This window comes from Scyliorhinus torazame, chromosome 12 (assembly GCF_047496885.1).
Source record: "Scyliorhinus torazame isolate Kashiwa2021f chromosome 12, sScyTor2.1, whole genome shotgun sequence".
Taxonomy (NCBI): Eukaryota; Metazoa; Chordata; class Chondrichthyes; order Carcharhiniformes; family Scyliorhinidae; genus Scyliorhinus; species Scyliorhinus torazame.
Window position 1 is genome coordinate 95,734,836 of NC_092718.1, and position 17,354 is coordinate 95,752,189.

At 52.7% G+C, this 17,354-nt stretch overlaps 1 protein-coding gene across 2 annotated transcripts in view; it reads right to left on the bottom strand.

The window, feature by feature from the left end:
- The window catches only part of bcl3 (BCL3 transcription coactivator), a 133,350-nt gene extending 122,425 nt beyond the window's left edge, over positions 1–10,925 (bottom strand). Inside the window, exons 1-2 of one of the 2 annotated variants that reach the window (XM_072469015.1) lie at positions 9,761–10,925; positions 371–551 (exon numbers count right to left, since the gene is read on the bottom strand). In XM_072469015.1, the coding sequence (XP_072325116.1) occupies positions 371–551; positions 9,761–10,463 (884 nt within the window). In that variant the 5' untranslated portion in view covers positions 10,464–10,925. Of the gene's footprint in view, positions 1–370; positions 552–9,013; positions 9,135–9,760 lie in introns of those variants that run through there. The other variant, XM_072469016.1, reaches the window with a different exon arrangement.
- Between the last annotated feature and the right edge of the window lie 6,429 nt (positions 10,926–17,354).

Consider the following 17,354-nt stretch of genomic DNA (forward strand, 5'->3'; position numbering starts at 1 on the left):
CAACTCTGTTATGTCTGCACCTTTCCAAGATCTGCCGCCCAATCTGTTCCTCCATCTCCCTGCTGCTATTGTGGGGTCTATAGAAAACTCCCAATAAAGTGACATATCCTTTCTCTTTTTAAATTGGAAAGTAGGCCTCAAATCCAGCGGGAGGAGCCAGCCGTCTGATGTTTGGGATGCCGTTCACTCCCTACACTTTTGCTCACCTCACTCACAGACAAACAGCAAAAGAAAACAAGACTACTGACCAAAAAGCATTAAATCATATTCCACCCCCTTCCCCGCCGCTCCTCCCCTCCTCCCCCCGCCCCCCCGGCCAAGCCATCCGCCTCGATGCCTTGCGACAGTAAAGCCATGAGTCGCAACTCACGTGTCTCCGTCCTCGTCCTGCCTGGTGGCCATGGCGATGTCGGAGGCCAAGATGTCTTCCTGCGAGCGGAGCTGGAGGCAGGGTCCCGGATGGAAGGTGGGAATCGAGCTCACGGCAAGGGGGTGTGTCGGCACCGGACAGATGGGGAAGGAGGCGGGCGGGATGCAGGACTTGCTCACACCTGTCAGGAGACGGAAAGAGAGAAAACACAATGTGAGGACAGGAGGAGACCCCTATTCCGGTGTCTGGGGTAACGCACATAGCGATTGCCACTCAGTTTTGTTTTCCGCCTGCTTGCGAGAAATTGCAAGGTGCAAATTGGCTGCTGTGTTTCCAAACATGCAGAATGACCCACACTCCAAACAGTACTTCATCTGCTATGAAAGGCTTTCTGACGGTTAGAGCTCATCAAAGGTCTGACAGAAAGGCAAACGCTTCTTGAGTGAATTTGGAGCTCCTCAACCAGGCAAGTGGAGAGCATTCCATCACACATCTGACTTGTGACTTGTAGGTGGTGACAGGCTTTGGGCAGTCAGAAGATGAGTTACTCACCACAGGATTCTCAGCCTTTGACCTGCTCTGGTAGCCAGAGTATTAACTGGCTAGTCCAGTTCAGTTTCTGATAAATGGTAACTCCCAGGATGTTGATTGTGGGGGATTCAGCGATGGTAATGCCATTGAATGTCAAAGGGCGATGGTTAGATCCTCTCTTGTAGGATTTGGGCATTGCCTGGCACTTAAGTGGCGCGGATGTAACTTGCCACTTATCAACTCAAGCCTGGATATTGTCCAGGTCTTGCTGCATTTGAACATGGACTGCTTCATTAACTGAGGATTCGCGAATGGTGCTCAACACTGTGCAGTAGTCCGCAAACATCCCCACTCTGACCTTATGATGGAAAGAAATTGATGAAGCAGCTGAAGATGTGGGAGTTAGCACTGTTTTGGGAATTAGCACTGCTACCATACAGCGCCAGGGACCCGAGTTTAATTCCGACCTTGGGTGATTGTGTGACGTTTCCACGTTCTCTGCGTGTTTGCGTGGATTTCCTCCGGGCTCCCCAGTTTCCTCCCACAGTCCAAAGATGTGCAGGTTAGGTGGATTGGCCATGATCAATTGTTCCTCAGTGTCCAAAGGTGTGCAAGTTACGTGGGACTTAAGGGGATAGGGTGTGGGAGTAGACCGAGGAAGGGTGCTCTTTCAGAGGGTCAGTGCAGACCCGATGGGCCGGCTGGCCTCATTTTGCACTGATTCTATGACTCACCAGGAGTGTGTTGGAATTGTCAAGTCTCGAGGTAGGAGTGAGGGTGTCAGTAGCAGATGAGCTGAGACAGTCAGAGAGTCCAGTGGCCTTACGGAGGTGACAATAGGAGGTTTTGTGGCTTGGACTGTCATCTCAGGATCAAATAGGGAATGGAGGGGGTATGTTGCGAACATGCCAGAGTGGGCAGGCAGTGAGAAGGATGGGGCTGGAATGGAAGGTCTGTAATACATCAAGATTTACATTTGGGGAAGAGTCGTGATCAGGTTGGGGACTAAATGAGCAACAACAGACAGCAGAAAACACACGCGAGCCAGTTAAACATCAATGTATGTGTGTTCATTGTTATAATCCATTGTGCGCTGGCAAAGATCAGCAGCCAGACTGAGACACTCGGAGGATGAACGTAACTCAGATTTGCATACATTACTTTGATAGTCACCACAGACAGTGAGAAGCATCTGCTGTGCTTTATCATTTACCTGAAAACTGATAATCGTCTCAAGAAATTTCTCGTAAGTGACAGAGGCACATCGCAAGGAAGGCGATGGATCGCAGAGTCTGAGAGCGTAAAAAGTTGAAAAACAGCCTTTCGCTTCTGGGAGCTGTCTTATTAGGGAGCTTTACTCTGTATCTAGCCCCGTGCTGTACCTGTCCTGGGAGTATTTGATGGGGACAGTGTAGAGGGAGCTTTACTCTGTATCTAGCCCCGTGCTGTACCTGTTCTGGGAGTGTTTGATGGGGACAGTGTAGAGGGAGCTTTACTCTGTATCTAACCCTGTGCTGTACCTGTCCTGGGAGTGTTTGATGGGGACAGTGTAGAGGGAGCTTTACTCTGGATCTAGCCCTGTGCTGTACCTGTCCTGGGAGTCTTTGGTGAGGACAGTGTAGAGAGAGCTTTACTCTGTATCTAACCCCGTGCTGTACCTGTCCTGGGAGTGTTTGGTGCAGACAGCGTAGAGGGAGCTTTACTCTGTATCTAACCTCGTGCTGTACCTGTCCCGGGAGTGTTTGGTGGGGACAGTGTAGAGAGAGCTTTTCTCTGTATCTAACCCTGTGCTATACCTGTCCCGGGAGTGTTTGATGGGGACAGCGTAGAGGGAGCTTTACTCTGTATCTAACCCCATGCTGTACCTGTCCTAGGAGTGTTTGATGGGGACAGTGTCGAGGGAGCTTTCCTCTGTATCTAACCCTGTGCTGCACCTCTCCTGGGAGTGTTTGATGGGGACAGTGTAGAGGGAGCTTTACTCTGTATCTAACCCCATGCTGTACCTGTCCTGGGAGTGTTTGATGGGGGCAGTGTAGAGGGAGCTTTACTCTGTATCTAACCCCGTGCTGTACATTTCCTGGGAGTGTTTGAGGGGAACAGTGTAGAGGGAGCTTTACTCTGTATCTAACCTCGTGCTATAACTGTCCTGGGAATATTTGATGGGGACAGTGTAGAGGGAGATTTACTCTATATCTAACCCCGTGCTGTACCTATCCTGGGAGTGTTTGATGGGAACAGTGTAGAGGGGCTTTACTCTGAAAGTAACTCTGTGCCTTGCCTGTCCTGGGAGTGTTTGATGAGGACAGTGTAGAGGGAGCTTTACTCTATATCTAATCCTGTGCTGTATCCATCCTGGGAGTGTTTGATGAGGACAGTGTAGAGGGAACTTTACTCTATATCTAATCCTGTGCTGTACCTGTCCTGGGAGTGTTTGATGGGGACAGAGTAGAGAGAGCTTTACTCTGTATCTAACCCTGTGCTGTCCCTGTCCTGGGAGTGTTTGGTGGGGACAGTGTAGAGGGAGCTTTACTCTGTATCTAACCCCGTGCTGTCCCTGTCCTGGGAGTGTTTATGGGGACAGTGTAGAGGGAGCTTTACTCTGTATCTAACCACATGCTATACCTGTCCTGGGAGTGTTTGATGGGGACAAGATAGAGCGAGCTTTACTCTGTATCTAATCCTGTGCTGCACCTGTCCTGGGAGTGTTTGATGGGGACAGTGTAGAGGGAGCTTTACTCTGTATCTAACCCCGTGCTGTACCTGTCCTTGGTGTGTTTGGTGTGGTTTGTTTGGAGCCGTGTAGACCAAGCCTTGTGTATTTTGTATTTTTTGTTTGTGTCGTTGCTAAAAGCCCCCAACTGAATTAACACAATGATTCAAATGAGAAAACAATCAAGTGAAAGTGAGGGGAATTTGAGGCAGTTTAGAAGCTTCTCCACGCTCTGGTGCATTACAGGGCACAGTTGTGGCGTTATTTTCTTTACAGGGTCTCAAATTTTTGCTGAATTCACCAGCAGTGCCCTGGAAAGCCCCCTCACACATCTCACATGACGGGTCAACTAGCCCCAGTGGAAGTGAACTTCAAAACTGATTCGATATTTCCCCATTCTTGTCCTCCCTCCTGTTACCGGAGCATGAACAGCATTTCAGCCTTGTTAACCTCATCGGAAAGAGCGCTGCGCAAAATGTGATCTCTGCCAGGGTGTTCTGGCTATCTCTCTCAGAGGGTCAGTACTGAGGGAGTGCTGCACAGTCAGAGAGTCAGTACTGAGGGAGTGCTGCACAGTCAGAGAGTCAGTACTGAGGGAGTGCTGCACTGTCAGAGAGTCAGTACTGAGGGAGTGCTGCACAGTCAGAGGGTCAGTACTGAGGGAGTGCTGCACTGTCAGAGGGTCAGTACTGAGGGAGTGCTGCACTGTCAGAGGGTGAGTACTGAGGGAGTGCAGCACTGTCAGAGGGTCAGTACTGAGGGAATGCTGCACTGTCAGAGGGTCAGTACTGAGGGAATGCTGCACTGTCAGAGGGTCAGTACTGAGGGAGTGCTGCACTGTCAGAGGGTCAGTATTGAGGGACTGCTGCACAGTCAGAGAGTCAGTACTGAGGGAGTGCCGCACTGTCAGAGGGTCAGTACTGAGGGAGTGCTGCACTGTCAGAGAGTCAGTACTGAGGAAGTGCAACATTGTCAAAGGGTCAGGACCGAGGAAGTGCTACACTGTTAAAGGGTTCGTACTGAGGGAGTGCTGCACTGTCAGAGGATTAGTACTGAGGGACTGCAACATTGTCAAAGGGTCAGGACCGAGGAAGTGCTACAGTGTTAAAGGGTTCGTACTGAGGGAGTGCTGCACTGTCAGAGGGTCAGTACCAAGGAAGTGCTACACTGTTCGTGGGTTCGTGCTGAGGGGGTGCTGCACTGTTAGAGGGTTCGTACTGAGGGAGTGCTGCACTGTCAGAGGGTCAGTACCGAGGAGATGCTACACTGTTAGTGGGTTCGTACTGAGGGAGTTCTGCACTGTCAGAGGGTCAGTACCGAGGAAGTGCTGCACTGTCAGAGGGTCAGTACTGAGGGAGTGCTGCACTGTTAGAGGGTTCATGCTGAGGGAGTGCTGCACTGTCAGAGGGTCAGTACTGAGGGAGTGCTGCGCTGCTAGAGGGTTTGTACTGAGGGAGTGCTGCACTGTCAGAGGGTTCATACTGAGGGAGTGCTGCACTGTCAGAGGGTTTGTACTGAAGGAGTGCTGCACTGTCAGAGGGTTCGTACTGAGGGAGTGCTGCACTGTCATAGGGTCAGTACCGCGGAAGTGCTACACTGTTAGAGGGTTCTTACTGAGGGAGTGCTGCACTGTCAGAGGGTCAGTACCAAGGAAGTGCTACACTGTTAGTGGGTTCGTACTGAGGGAGTGCTGCACTGTTAGAGGGTTCGTACTGAGGGAGTGCTGCACTGTCAGAGGGTCAGTCCCGAGGAACTGCTACACTGTTAGTTGGTTCGTACTGAGGGAGTGCTGCACTGTCAGGTGGCCAGTACCGAGGAAGTGTTACACTGTTAGAGGGTTCGTACTGAGGGAGTGCTGCACTGTCAGGTGGTCAGTACCGAGGAAGTGCTACACTGGTAGTGGGTTTGTACTGAGGGAGGTGCTGCACTGTCAGGGGGTCAGTACCGAGGAAGTGTTGCACTGTTAGAGGGTTCATATGAGGGAGTGCTGCACTGTCATAGAGTCAGTACCGCGGAAGTGCTACACTGTTCGATGGTTCGTACTGAGGGAGTGCTGCACTGTCAGAGGGTCAGTCCTGAGGAAGTGCTACACTGTTAGTGGGTTCGAACTGAGGGAGTGCTGCACTGTTAGAGTGTTCGTACTGAGGGAGTGCTGCATTGTCAGAGGGTCAGTCCTGAGGAAGTGCTACACTGTTAGTGGGTTCGTACTGAGGGAGTGCTGCACTGTCAGAGGGTTCATACTGAGGGAGTGCTGCACTGTCAGAAGGTTCATACTGAGGGAGTGCTGCACTGTTAGAGGGTTCGTACTGAGGGAGTGCTGCACTGTCAGAGGGTCAGTGCTGAGGGAGTGCTGCACTGTCAGAGGGTCAGTACCGAGGGAGTGCTGCACTGTTAGTGGGTTCGTACTGAGAGAGTGCTGCACTGTCAGAGGGTCAGTACTGAGGCAGTGTTGCACTGTCAGAGGGTCAGTACCGAGGGAGTGCTGCACTGTTAGAGGGTCAGTACTGAGGGAGTGCTGCACTGTTAGTGGGTTCGTACTGAGAGAGTGCTGCACTGTCAGAGGGTCAGTACTGAGGGAGTGCTGCACTGTCAGAGGGTCAGCACTGAGGGAGTGCTGCACTGTCAGAGGGTCAGTACTGAGGGAGTGCTGCAATGTCAGAGGGTCAGTACTGAGGGAGTGCTGCTCTGTCAGAGGGTCAGTACTGAGGGAATGCAGCACTGTCAGAGGGTCAGTACTGAGGGTGTTCTGCACTGTCAGAGGGTCAGTACTGAGGGAGGGCTGCACTGTCAGAGGGTCAGTACTGAGGGAATGCAGCACTGTCAGAGGGTCAGTACTGAGGGAGTGCTGCAGTGTCAGAGGGTCAGTACTGAGGGAGTGCTGCACTGTCAGAGGGTTCATACTGAGGGAGTGCTGCACTGTCAGAAGGTTCATACTGAGGGAGTGCTGCACTGTCAGAGAGTCAGTACTGAGGGAGTGCTGCACTGTCAGAGGGTCAGTACTGAGGGAGTGCTGCACTGTCAGAGAGTCAGTACTGAGGGAGTGCTGCACTGTCAGAGGGTCAGTACTGAGGGAGTGCTGCACTGTCAGAGGGTCAGTACTGAGGGAGTGCTGCACTGTCAGAGGGTTTGTACTGAGGGAGTGCTGCACTGTCAGAGGGTCAGTACTGAGGGAGTGCTACACTGTCAGTGGGACAGTACTGAGGGAGTGCTGCACTGTCAGAGAGTTTGTACTGAGGGAGTGCTGCACTGTCAGAGAGTTTGTACTGAGGGAATGCTGTGCTGCGTGATGTCTGAGCTTTCAGACTTTAGACTCAGGTTTAAATTGAAACAGCCGGGGCTTTCTCTCTGATCTCCTGGGACTAACATTAACAGATCTCTGTAACAGCCTCATCAGATACTGCACTTCACTCTGCACGTTTTACTTTGCCATCCTAACCATAAGCACAATTCAAATCTCTCTCATTGGCTGTAATGTTTTTGAAACAAAGTGAGTTTGTGAAAGAATCTTTCAAAATAAAATTTCTGCCTTGAGAAAGTTTCAGAGTGTATACAATGGCGAACATGTGGAACAAGAGCCGGCCATCATCTCTCTCTCCCTGTCTCTCTCTCTCTCTTCCCTTTTGCCTCTTTCTCTCTGACTTCCCCCCCCCCCCCCCCCCCGTCTCTCTCCCTCTCTCTCTTGCTCTCCTTCTCTATCTCTCTCTCCCTCCCCCTTTCTCTCTCTCTCTGCCTCTCTCTACCCCTCTGTCTGTCTCTCTCTCTCTCCCCCCCCATCTCTCTCTCTGCCTCTCTCTACCCCTCTGTCTCTCTCTTGCTGTCTGTCTCTCTCTCCATCTGTCACTATCTTTCTCCCTCTCTGTCTCTGTCACTCTCTATCCCTCTGTCTCTCTCTCTCTGTCCCCCTCTGTCTCTTTCTCTATCTTTCACTAACTCTCTCCCTCTGTCTCTATCTCCCTCTACCCCTCTTTCTCTCTCTCTCCCTCAGTAGGGTGGCGCGGCGGCACAGTGGTTAGCACTGCTGCCTCACAGCACCAGGAACCCAGGTTCAATTCTGCCTTTGAGTGACTGTGTGGAGTTTGTACGTCCTCCCCATGTCTGCATGGATTTCCTCCAGCTGCTCCGGTTTCCTCCCACTGCCCAAAGATGCACAAGTTAAGTGGACAAGCCATGCTAAATTTCCCTTAGAATACAAAAAGGAGGTGCCGAGTACCCAGGTTCGATCTCGGCCCCGGGTCACTGTCCGTGTGGAGTTTGCACATTCTCCTCTTGTCTGCGTGGGTCTCACCCCCATAACCCAAAGATGCGCAGGGTTGGCCAAGCTAAGTTGCCCCTTAATTGGAACATAAATGAATTGCATACTTTAAATGTATTTTAAAAAGAATACAAAAGATTAGGTTGCAGGGATAGCGTGAGGACGTGGGCCTCGGCAGGGTGTCCTATCCAAGGGTTGGTGCAGACTTGATGGGCTGAATGACCGCCTTCTGCGCTGAGTGATTCCTTGATTCTATTGTTCTCTCTCTGCTATAATCAGCTCATATCTCACTGTTGTAACCCCTGACCAAGATGTGTGCAGTTTCTCTCCTCCCCTCAGTCTCCTTCCCCACTGTTCCCCCTACCTCACTCTCTCCATCCTTCACTCTCTCCTCCCTCAGTCTCACTTTCCTTCACTCTCTTCATCCCTCACTCTCCCTTCCTTCAGTCTCTCCCTCCATCACATTCCACACCCTCACTCTTCCCTTCCTTACTCTCTCAGTCACTGACGCCCTCACTCCTGCCCTCCCTTTCTCACCACCTCCCTTACTCTGCCCCTCTCTCAAGCTCCCCCTCTATTACTCCCGTCACTCTCACCCTCCTTCACTCTTCCCCTCAGTCCCTCCCTCACACAATCCCTCCTTCATACAATCCCTCCCTCTCTCCTTCCCTCTTGCTGCTTCCCTCAATCTCGCCTCCCTCAATCTCTCCTCCCTCAGTCTGCCATCCCTCAGTCTTCCCTGCCTCAGAGCCTCACTCTCACCCCCTCCCTCAGTCTCCCCCCTCCCTCTCACCGCTCCTCCCCCTCTCCCTGTCTCTCCCTTTGTCCCCTTCACCCTCATTCTCCCACTGCCTCAGTTTCGCCCTCCCTCACTCTCACTGTCCCTCATTCTTTCCCTCTGGTCTCCTGCCAGCTTTGACAGGAGTGGCAACCGAGTGGCATTTACTCACAATCGTTTGGTCCCTAACCCAACAAACATCCAGCTAGCTCCATTATTCCACAGGGAGCACCAGAAAGGCCCATCCCGGAGGACGCACCAAGGTTCCTTGGACAGAACCTTCCCAACCCATGACCACGATCATTTAGAAGGACAAGAGCAACAAATACCTGGGAACCAAAACACCTGGAGGTTTCCCTCCAAGTCACTCACCACTCTGGCTTGGAAATATATCAACGTTCCTTCAGTGTCGCTGGGGCAAAATCCTGGAACTCCCTCCCTTAAAGCACAGTGGATGTATCCACATCTCAAGCACTGCAGCGATTCAAGAAGGCAGCTGACTACCACCTTCTCAAGGAATGGGCAATAAATGCTGATCTAACCAGTAACCCGCATCCCAGTTACGGAGCTTTTTATAAAATACCTTGGGTCACTCACACCACTGGGGAAAGCACTGATGAGAGCAAGTATTTTCATAATTTAAAGGCACATCACGGCAATGACACTCACACACACACACACACTCTCACAGTCATTCACACACACACACACAAAAACAAACATACACAGTCACACACACATATAGTCACATACACACAAACACAGTCACTCATGCACACACTCACAAACACGCACAAGCATTCATGCACACTCATACAAACACAGATACGCAGTCTCACACATACATACACACACACTCCCACACACAAACACTCACTTACACAATCTAACACACATATTTCACACATGCACTCTCACATGGAGATAGTGAAGAGGAGAGGGATCGGTCAAGAGAGGGGGATCTCTCTACACAAAGTTACCCTCACCCCAGCCCAGTTTCCCTGTTTGCTGTCCAGTACCCTCCCCTTCCCCCAACAACATTCCCAAAACAGGACCCCTGTCCCTTTCACACCACATAGGGGCCCACAGGGAATCCAGAAAGTGGAATGAGGGTCTTACCTGTGTAATACGGGAGCTGTAGCCTGTAGGGCATGTATATGGACTCCATGTAAGGGTACCCATTGACAGTGGGCAGAGGGCTAGGCCGGAGTTGTTGCAGCTGAGCGTCACAGTGATGGAAATTGTCTTTGGGTTCGGTTTTCAACCGCACGTGCTCCTGACGATTGGCACTGGGTGCCATGCTCTCCTCTGAGCGACTCGCCTTCAACGTGGCAGCTGGCTTCTCCTCACACGCGGCAATGTATGGTCTCTTCCTAGGTGGCAACGAGATCCCGGGCTTTGCCACTGTCCTATTGCCCTCGGTCTCGGCCATGGTGCCCGGCGGCTCTGAGACTGGCGTGGCGGGCTGCACCCTCCCCTCTCTTTCCTCGCCCAGCACCCTCCCGGTCTCCAATGCCATCCCTTCCCACTCCGACCTCTCGTCAGGTGCGTTCCAGATTTCTCTTCTCCACCTTCGGCCGGGCCAGTTGCTGTCATATGGCCGGAGGCGCCAGCACACCCACCCGCAGGTGGACCCCATCCTTGGCGGCGTGTCGAGGGCCTCCTCCCCGTCTTCCTCCTCCTCCTCCGCCTCGTCCATCCTCCCCTGGCACTGCCTCCTCCTCAGTCTCAGGTCCAGAGGAGCCGGGCACACCTGGCGTTCCATGGCACAAGGCGACGCCAACTGTTCAATGGACGCAACGGAGCTGGGATCCACGCACATGGGAGTGGACGAGGGCAATGGGCGAGGGAGGGGGGAGTCTCCTCGATCCCGGTTTGGGAGGGATGGGGGGGGGGGTCAGATCAGAGTGACCTGAACAGCAGAAAGAGGGGCAGGAATGAACGTTTGCCCTCCTGTGGCCAGCGATAGCAGCTCGACACCTCAAGCAGCAGGGCAAAGTATGAATGAAGATGTAAATTGATGTTAAAACGCAGATTGAGATGTTGAGAGAGGAGTCGCGCGGAGTCGATCAATGCCCAGCATTTGTTGCTAGACTCTTCCCCATGCCTGAGGCTCCTTTGCAGCAGCTGAACTCCTTCACAGCACCTCGGAGGTTAGGTTTGCTCGGAGTGGCAGGTCCCTCGCCCTGTCTCTCTCTCCCCCTCTCTCTCACAAACACTCACTGCACATTCACAATGAAGCGATCGGAAGTTAAAGTGAAAGAAAAGGTTCGAGGGACTTCCCCTGCTTGCTGATTTATTATTGGGTAGTGTCAGGGCAGGAAAAAGGGGGCGGACACTCCAAGGAGCCTTTAATTGTCCCGCTTCCATCCCCACACCCCCCGCCACCACTCCTCCTCCTGTCAGCTCCCGGGACACAGGGAGCTCAGCCCGTGGTGTCACGGGACAGAGCATACGGCAGGAGCCCTGGAGGCTGGGTTAGAGTCAAAGCCCTGCGCTCGGATCCTGTGCACCCCTCCCCTCCCCCCGCACCACTCCCTCCCCCCGCACCACTCCCTCCCCCACTTCCCCCATCCCTCTACCTCCACCTTCAACTCACTGTTCAATTCTGATCTCAGCAGTTCCTGGAATAGGGAGGGGAGGATCCAGTATAACTCTCTCTGTGTCAGCTGGATATTAACCCTTGCCTTCCCTCACCTTCTTTCCCCTTACCCCTCACTCTCTCCCTCACTGACACCTCCCCCCTCACTCCCACCCTGTCACCCTCCCCCACCTTGGCCACCCACCCTCGCTCACTCCTTGCCTCACTGACTTCTCCTACCCTCTAATTTACCCCTTGCTCCCCCCTCCCTCACTCGCTCCTTCTCTTACTGACACCTCCCACCCCCACTCCTTTCCTGCCTCACTCACAGAATCACATAGAATCATGGAATAATACAGTGCAGAAGAAGCCCTTCGGCCCATCGAGCCTGTACCGACGAAAAGACACCTGACCTGTCTACCTAATTCCAGCACTTGGCTCTAAGCCTTGAATGTTATGTCACACTGACTCCTCCCTCCCTCACTCACTCCTATGCTGTCTCCCACCCCTCGTTTCCTCCCCCCTTCCATTATTCACTCCATCCCTCACTGGCACTTCTCTCCCTTGCTGCCTCACTCACTTCTTCCCACACTAACCCCTCCCTCGTGCAGTCTCTCCCTCGCTCCCATCTTCCCTCCCTCATTCCCTTACTCACTCCCAACTTCCCTCCCTCACTCACTCTTGCTCTCTTTCCCTCCATACCGAGAAGCCCTGCACTGCTCACTCATACTGAGCCCAGCCAGACTCCAGGCTCACTCTGACACAGCATTCTCTGAACCCACTCCAGACTCACTCTAAATTCACTCCACACTCACTCAGAACTCAGACTAACTCTGAATTCACTCAACACACACTAGGCTCTCTGAACTGACTCTGAACTAACTCAAAACTGACTCCGGATTCACTCTGAATTCACTCCAGACTCACTCCAGACTCACTCTAAATTCACTTGGAACTCACTCCAGACTCACTCTGAATTCACTCAAGACATACTCCAGGCTCTCAGAACTCACTCTGAATTCACTCCAGACTCACTTTGAATTCACTTCTGACTCACTTTTGGCTCTCTCCAAACTGTCTCGGAACTCACTCCAGACCTATTCTGAATGCACTCCACATTCACTCCACACTCACTCCACATTCACTCCACACTCACTCCACATTCACTCTGAACTCATCTTAAGTTCACTCCAGACTCACTCTGAACTCTTCACACTCACTCTGAACTCATCCTAAGTTCACTCCAGATTCACTCCAGACTCACTCTGAACTCACTCCAGGCTGATTCTTGGCTGATTCTGCATTGCAAAAGGAAGTCAGATCTGATGGATTCCGGGGAAACAGTATTGGACCTCTTCGGGGACATTTCCTATCCATTATTCAAAGACCCAGTGGATTTTCTCCTCGGACAGCTGAACACCTTAAGTGCTCAGGCAAAATTTACAAGGGGACAGACAATGAGATATTTGAGGCGGGATTCTCCACTCCCACGCCAAAGTGGCCGCGCCGTCGTGAACGCCGTCGAGGTTCACGACGGCGCAGAACGGCCCCGGCCCCGACCGATTCAGGCCCTGACAATGGGCCAGTATCGGGGCCGCGTCATCTACCCGCGCCAGGCCTTGTCGCCCACGTAAAAGCGGCGGCGCATAGATGACGCGGCTGGTGCCGCATAATGGACGTCATCCGCGCATGCGTGGTTGCCGTCCTCTCGAAGTCCGCCCCGCAAGAAGATGGCGGACGGATCTTGCGGGGCCGCGGAAGGAAGGAGGTCCTCCTTCAGAGAGGACTGCCCGACGATCGGTGGGCACCGATCGCGGGTCACCCCACATTTAAGGTACACCCCGGTGCAGGATCCCCCCTCGCCCCCCCCACAGGCCGCCCCCCCAGCGTTCACGCACCGCCCACGACTGTAGCGACCAGGTGTGGACGGCGCCGGGGGGAACCCGCCGTTTTGGACAGGCCGCTCGGCCCATCCGGGCCTCAGAATAGCGGGGGTGCCGGAGAATCGCCATTTTCGGTGTCTCCGGCGATTCTCCGGCCTGCGGCCCGCGAAACTCGACCGGCCCGTTCCCGCCGCTTGGGAGAATCGCGGGAGGGCGTCAGACCGGCGTCCCTGGAAATTTTGGCGGCCCAGGCGATTCTCCCAACCGGCGTGGGAGTGGAGAATCGCGCCCTTGATATTCTGAGAATTCCCAAATGATCGCCACTCTCACTTACTGGCTCTGATTGCTCAATGTATTGGATACAGATTGCGAGAAGCAGGATATCACACTCAGATAAAGGAGCCAGGCTTATCAGACATTGTACTGAGCCAGTTAAACCGCGTGGGTGGTGACTGGGAAGGAGATTAACCCTTTCACCCACCTCTCACCCCCAGTTACAGACACAGGGCAGCCTTTTCCCAGTGGAGAGGATTAACCATTTCACCAACCTCTCCCGAGTTACAGACACCCGGCAGCCTGTTCCCAGCAGAGGGGATTAACCTGTTCACCACTCCCCAGCAGTTAGAGACACCTAGCAGCCTGATCCCGCTGGAGAGGATCAACCCATTCACTCACTCCTCCCACCCAGTTACAGAGAGTGGGCAGCCTGTTCCTAGCAGGAGGATTAACCCTTTCACCTGACTCTCACTCCCCCCAGTTACCGACACCGGACAGCCTGTTCCGAGTGGAGTGGATTAACCTTTTCACTCACCCCTCCCATCAAGTTACAGGCACAAGCAGCCTGTTTCCAGTGGAGAGGATTAACCCTTTCAACCACCTCTCCCCAGTTAGATACCGGGCAGCCTGTTCCTAGTGGAGAGGATTAACCCTGTCACCAACCTCTCCCCAGCTACAGACACCGGGCAGCCTGTTCCTAGTGGAGAGGATTAACCCTTTCACTAACCTCTCCCCAGTTACAGATATCGGACAGTCTGTTCCTAGTGGAGAGGATTAACCCTGTCACCAACCTCTCCCCAGTTACAGATACCGGGCAGCCTGTTCCTAGTGGAGAGGATTGACCCTTTCACCAACCGCTCCCCAGTTACAGATATTGGACAGCCTGTTCCTAGTGGAGAGGATTAACCCTTTCACCAACCTCTCTCCCCAGTTACAGATATTGGACAGCCTGTTCCTAGTGGAGAGGATTGACCCTTTCACCAACCTCTCCCCAGTTACAGATATCGGACAGCCTGTTCCTAGTGGAGAGGATTAACCCTTTCACCAACCTCTCCCCAGTTACAGATACCGGGCAGCCTGTTCCTAGTGGAGAGGATTAACCCTTTCACCAACCTCTCCCCAGTTACAGATATCGGACAGTCTGTTCCTAGTGGAGAGGATTAACCCTTTCACCAACCTCTCCCCAGTTACAGATATTGGACAGCCTATTCCTAGTGGTGAGGATTAACCCTTTCACCAACCTCTCCCCAGTTACAGATATTGGACAGCCTATTCCTAGTGGAGAGGATTAACCCTTTCACCAACCTCTCCCCAGTTACAGATACAGGGCAGCCTGTTCCTAGTGGACAGGATTAACTCTTTCACCAACCTCTCCCCAGTTACAGATACCGGGCAGCCTGTTCCTAGTGGACAGGATTAACTCTTTCACCAACCTCTCCCCAGTTACAGATATCGGACAGCCTGTTCCTAGTGGACAGGATTAACTCTTTCACTAACCTCTCCCCAGTTACAGATATTGGACAGCCTGTTCCTAGTGGAGCGGATTAACCCTTTCACCAACCTCTCCCCAGTTACAGATATTGGACAGCCTGTTCCTAGTGGAGAGGATTGACCCTTTCACCAACCTCTCCCCAGTTACAGATATCGGACAGTCTGTTCCTAGTGGAGAGGATTAACCCTTTCACCAACCTCTCCCCAGTTACAGACACCGGGCAGCCTGTTCCTAGTGGAGAGGATTAACTCTTTCACCAACCTCTCCCCAGTTACAGACACCGGGCAGCCTGTTCCTAGTGGAGAGGACTAACTATTTCACCAACCTCTCCCCAGTTACAGATACCGGGCAGCCTGTTCCGAGTGGAGAGGACTAACCCTTTCACAAACCTCTCCCCAGTTACAGACACCAGATAGCCTGTTCCCTGTGAAGAGGATTAACCCTTTCACCCACCTTTCCCCAGGCACAGACCTCGGACAGCCTGTTCCCACCTCTCTCCCCGCAGTTACTGGCCCTGGGCATCTGGTTCCCTGCGGAAAGGGCAAACTCATCCACCCACCTCTCCTCAGCGAGTTACCAGGTAGCCTGTTCCCAGAGAAGTGGGTAAACACTTTTGTTGTGTCATGCTGCTTTGGATAACACAGGCTGCTACTTGATGCAGTCTTAACTAAAGGATGCTCCAGACTCTGAAATGAGTTCAACGTGTTTATTGAACTTAATAGTTCTCAAATGAGTTCGACTCTCTGCTAATCTAACTGTAGTAACTCAGTCTAACTGTACTTGCTCTAAGCCACGTGTTGAGGTGTAATGCTGCTGATCAACCCTGTCTAACTCTCTAGATGTCTGTCTGTGGAAAGAGGCAGGGTGTGAGTGCCTCATCCCTTTTATAGAGTTTACGTCATGCCTCCTTGTGGTGATGCCACCTCTGAGTGTCCTGGCTGCCCATTGGTTGTGTCCTATTCTGAGTGTTCATTGGTTGCATGTTTGCATTTCATGACATCTCCCCCTTTTTCTTTTGTTTTTTTTTGTAGATGTATATACATGTGAATATGTCTGTCTAATGTGACTGACTGAGGAATACAGAACAGAACAAACAAAACAAATGCTCACAAGTCCAGTCTCTGAGGCTTGCGTCTGATCCTCGTCGACCGCCGGAGAGGTGGTGGAGGGGATGACGGTGTCTTGACAGGCGAATGGGAGGCATGACTGGTGGTCTCGTAGTTCAAGGTGTCTGGCGGTGGCAATTCGACATGTGGAAATGGAGGGGAAAGTGGTTTTGGCAAGCAACTTTTCGCAGTGCCATTTGATTCCTTCGCACAATGGAGCCATCAGCCATATGTATGACATAGGATCTGGGCGCAGCCTGTTGAACAACGACAGCCGGAGCAGACCACCCACCATCCGGTATCTTGATCCTGACCGTGTCTGCCAGGGATAGCACGTCCAGATCGGTGGCATGTGCGTCATAGCCCTGCTTCTGGCTGTCGCGAAGCTGCTGTATCTTCTGCAGCACCGGGAGGTGATCAAGGTTGGGCAGGTGTATGGCTGGAAGCGTGGTCCGCAGGTCCCTGTTCATCAGCAGTTGAGCTGGTGACATGCCAGTGGACAAGAGAGTCGCCCGGTATGCAAGTAGTGCAAGGTGTATGTCGGAAGCGGAGTCCGAGGCCTTGCGGATGAGATGCTTAACGATGTGCACCCCGTTTTCGACTTTGCCATTGGACTGCGGATAGTACGGACTGGAGGTGACATGCCTGAAATTGTAGCTCTTGGCAAACGTGGACCATTCTCGGCTGTGGAAGCACGGGCCATTGTCACTCATGACGGTGTTCGGGATGCCATGCTGTGAGAATGTCTCTTCACACGCTTTGATGACGGTCCGTGAGGTGAGGTTTGGCAGCTTCAGAACAGGATAGTTCGAAAAGTAATCGATGATTCAGATATAGTCGCGACCATTCGCGTGGAATAGGTCAATGCCAACCTTGGACCACGGAGAGGTCCCTAGGTCATGTGGTTGGAGCGTCTCCTTGCTCTGCGCTGGTTGGAACGTCTGACAGGTTTCGCAGTTCAGGACCATGTCCGTGATGTCCTGGTTGATGCCGGGCCAGTAGACAGCTTGCCGGGCCCTGCGTCTGCACTTTTCTATGTCCAGGTGTCCCTCATGAATCTGCCGCAGCACCATGCTCTGGAGACGTAGTGGGATGACTATCCTGTCCAGCTTGAGCAGGATGCCGTCGATCAGCGTCAGGTCTTCCTTGATGTTGTAGAATTGAGGGCATTGCCCTTTCTGCCAGCCATTGCTGAGGTTGTGGATGACTCGCTAAAACAGGGGGCCTTTGGCCTTCTCTTCTCAGATGAGAACGATCTTCTAATCTGTTGCCGGGAGACTGCTTGCACACAGTTGTACCTGCAATTCAATGTGCTGGAAGATCTCCAGTGGTTCACTGGGTGAGTTGACGGAGGGGGACAATGCATCGCCGATGA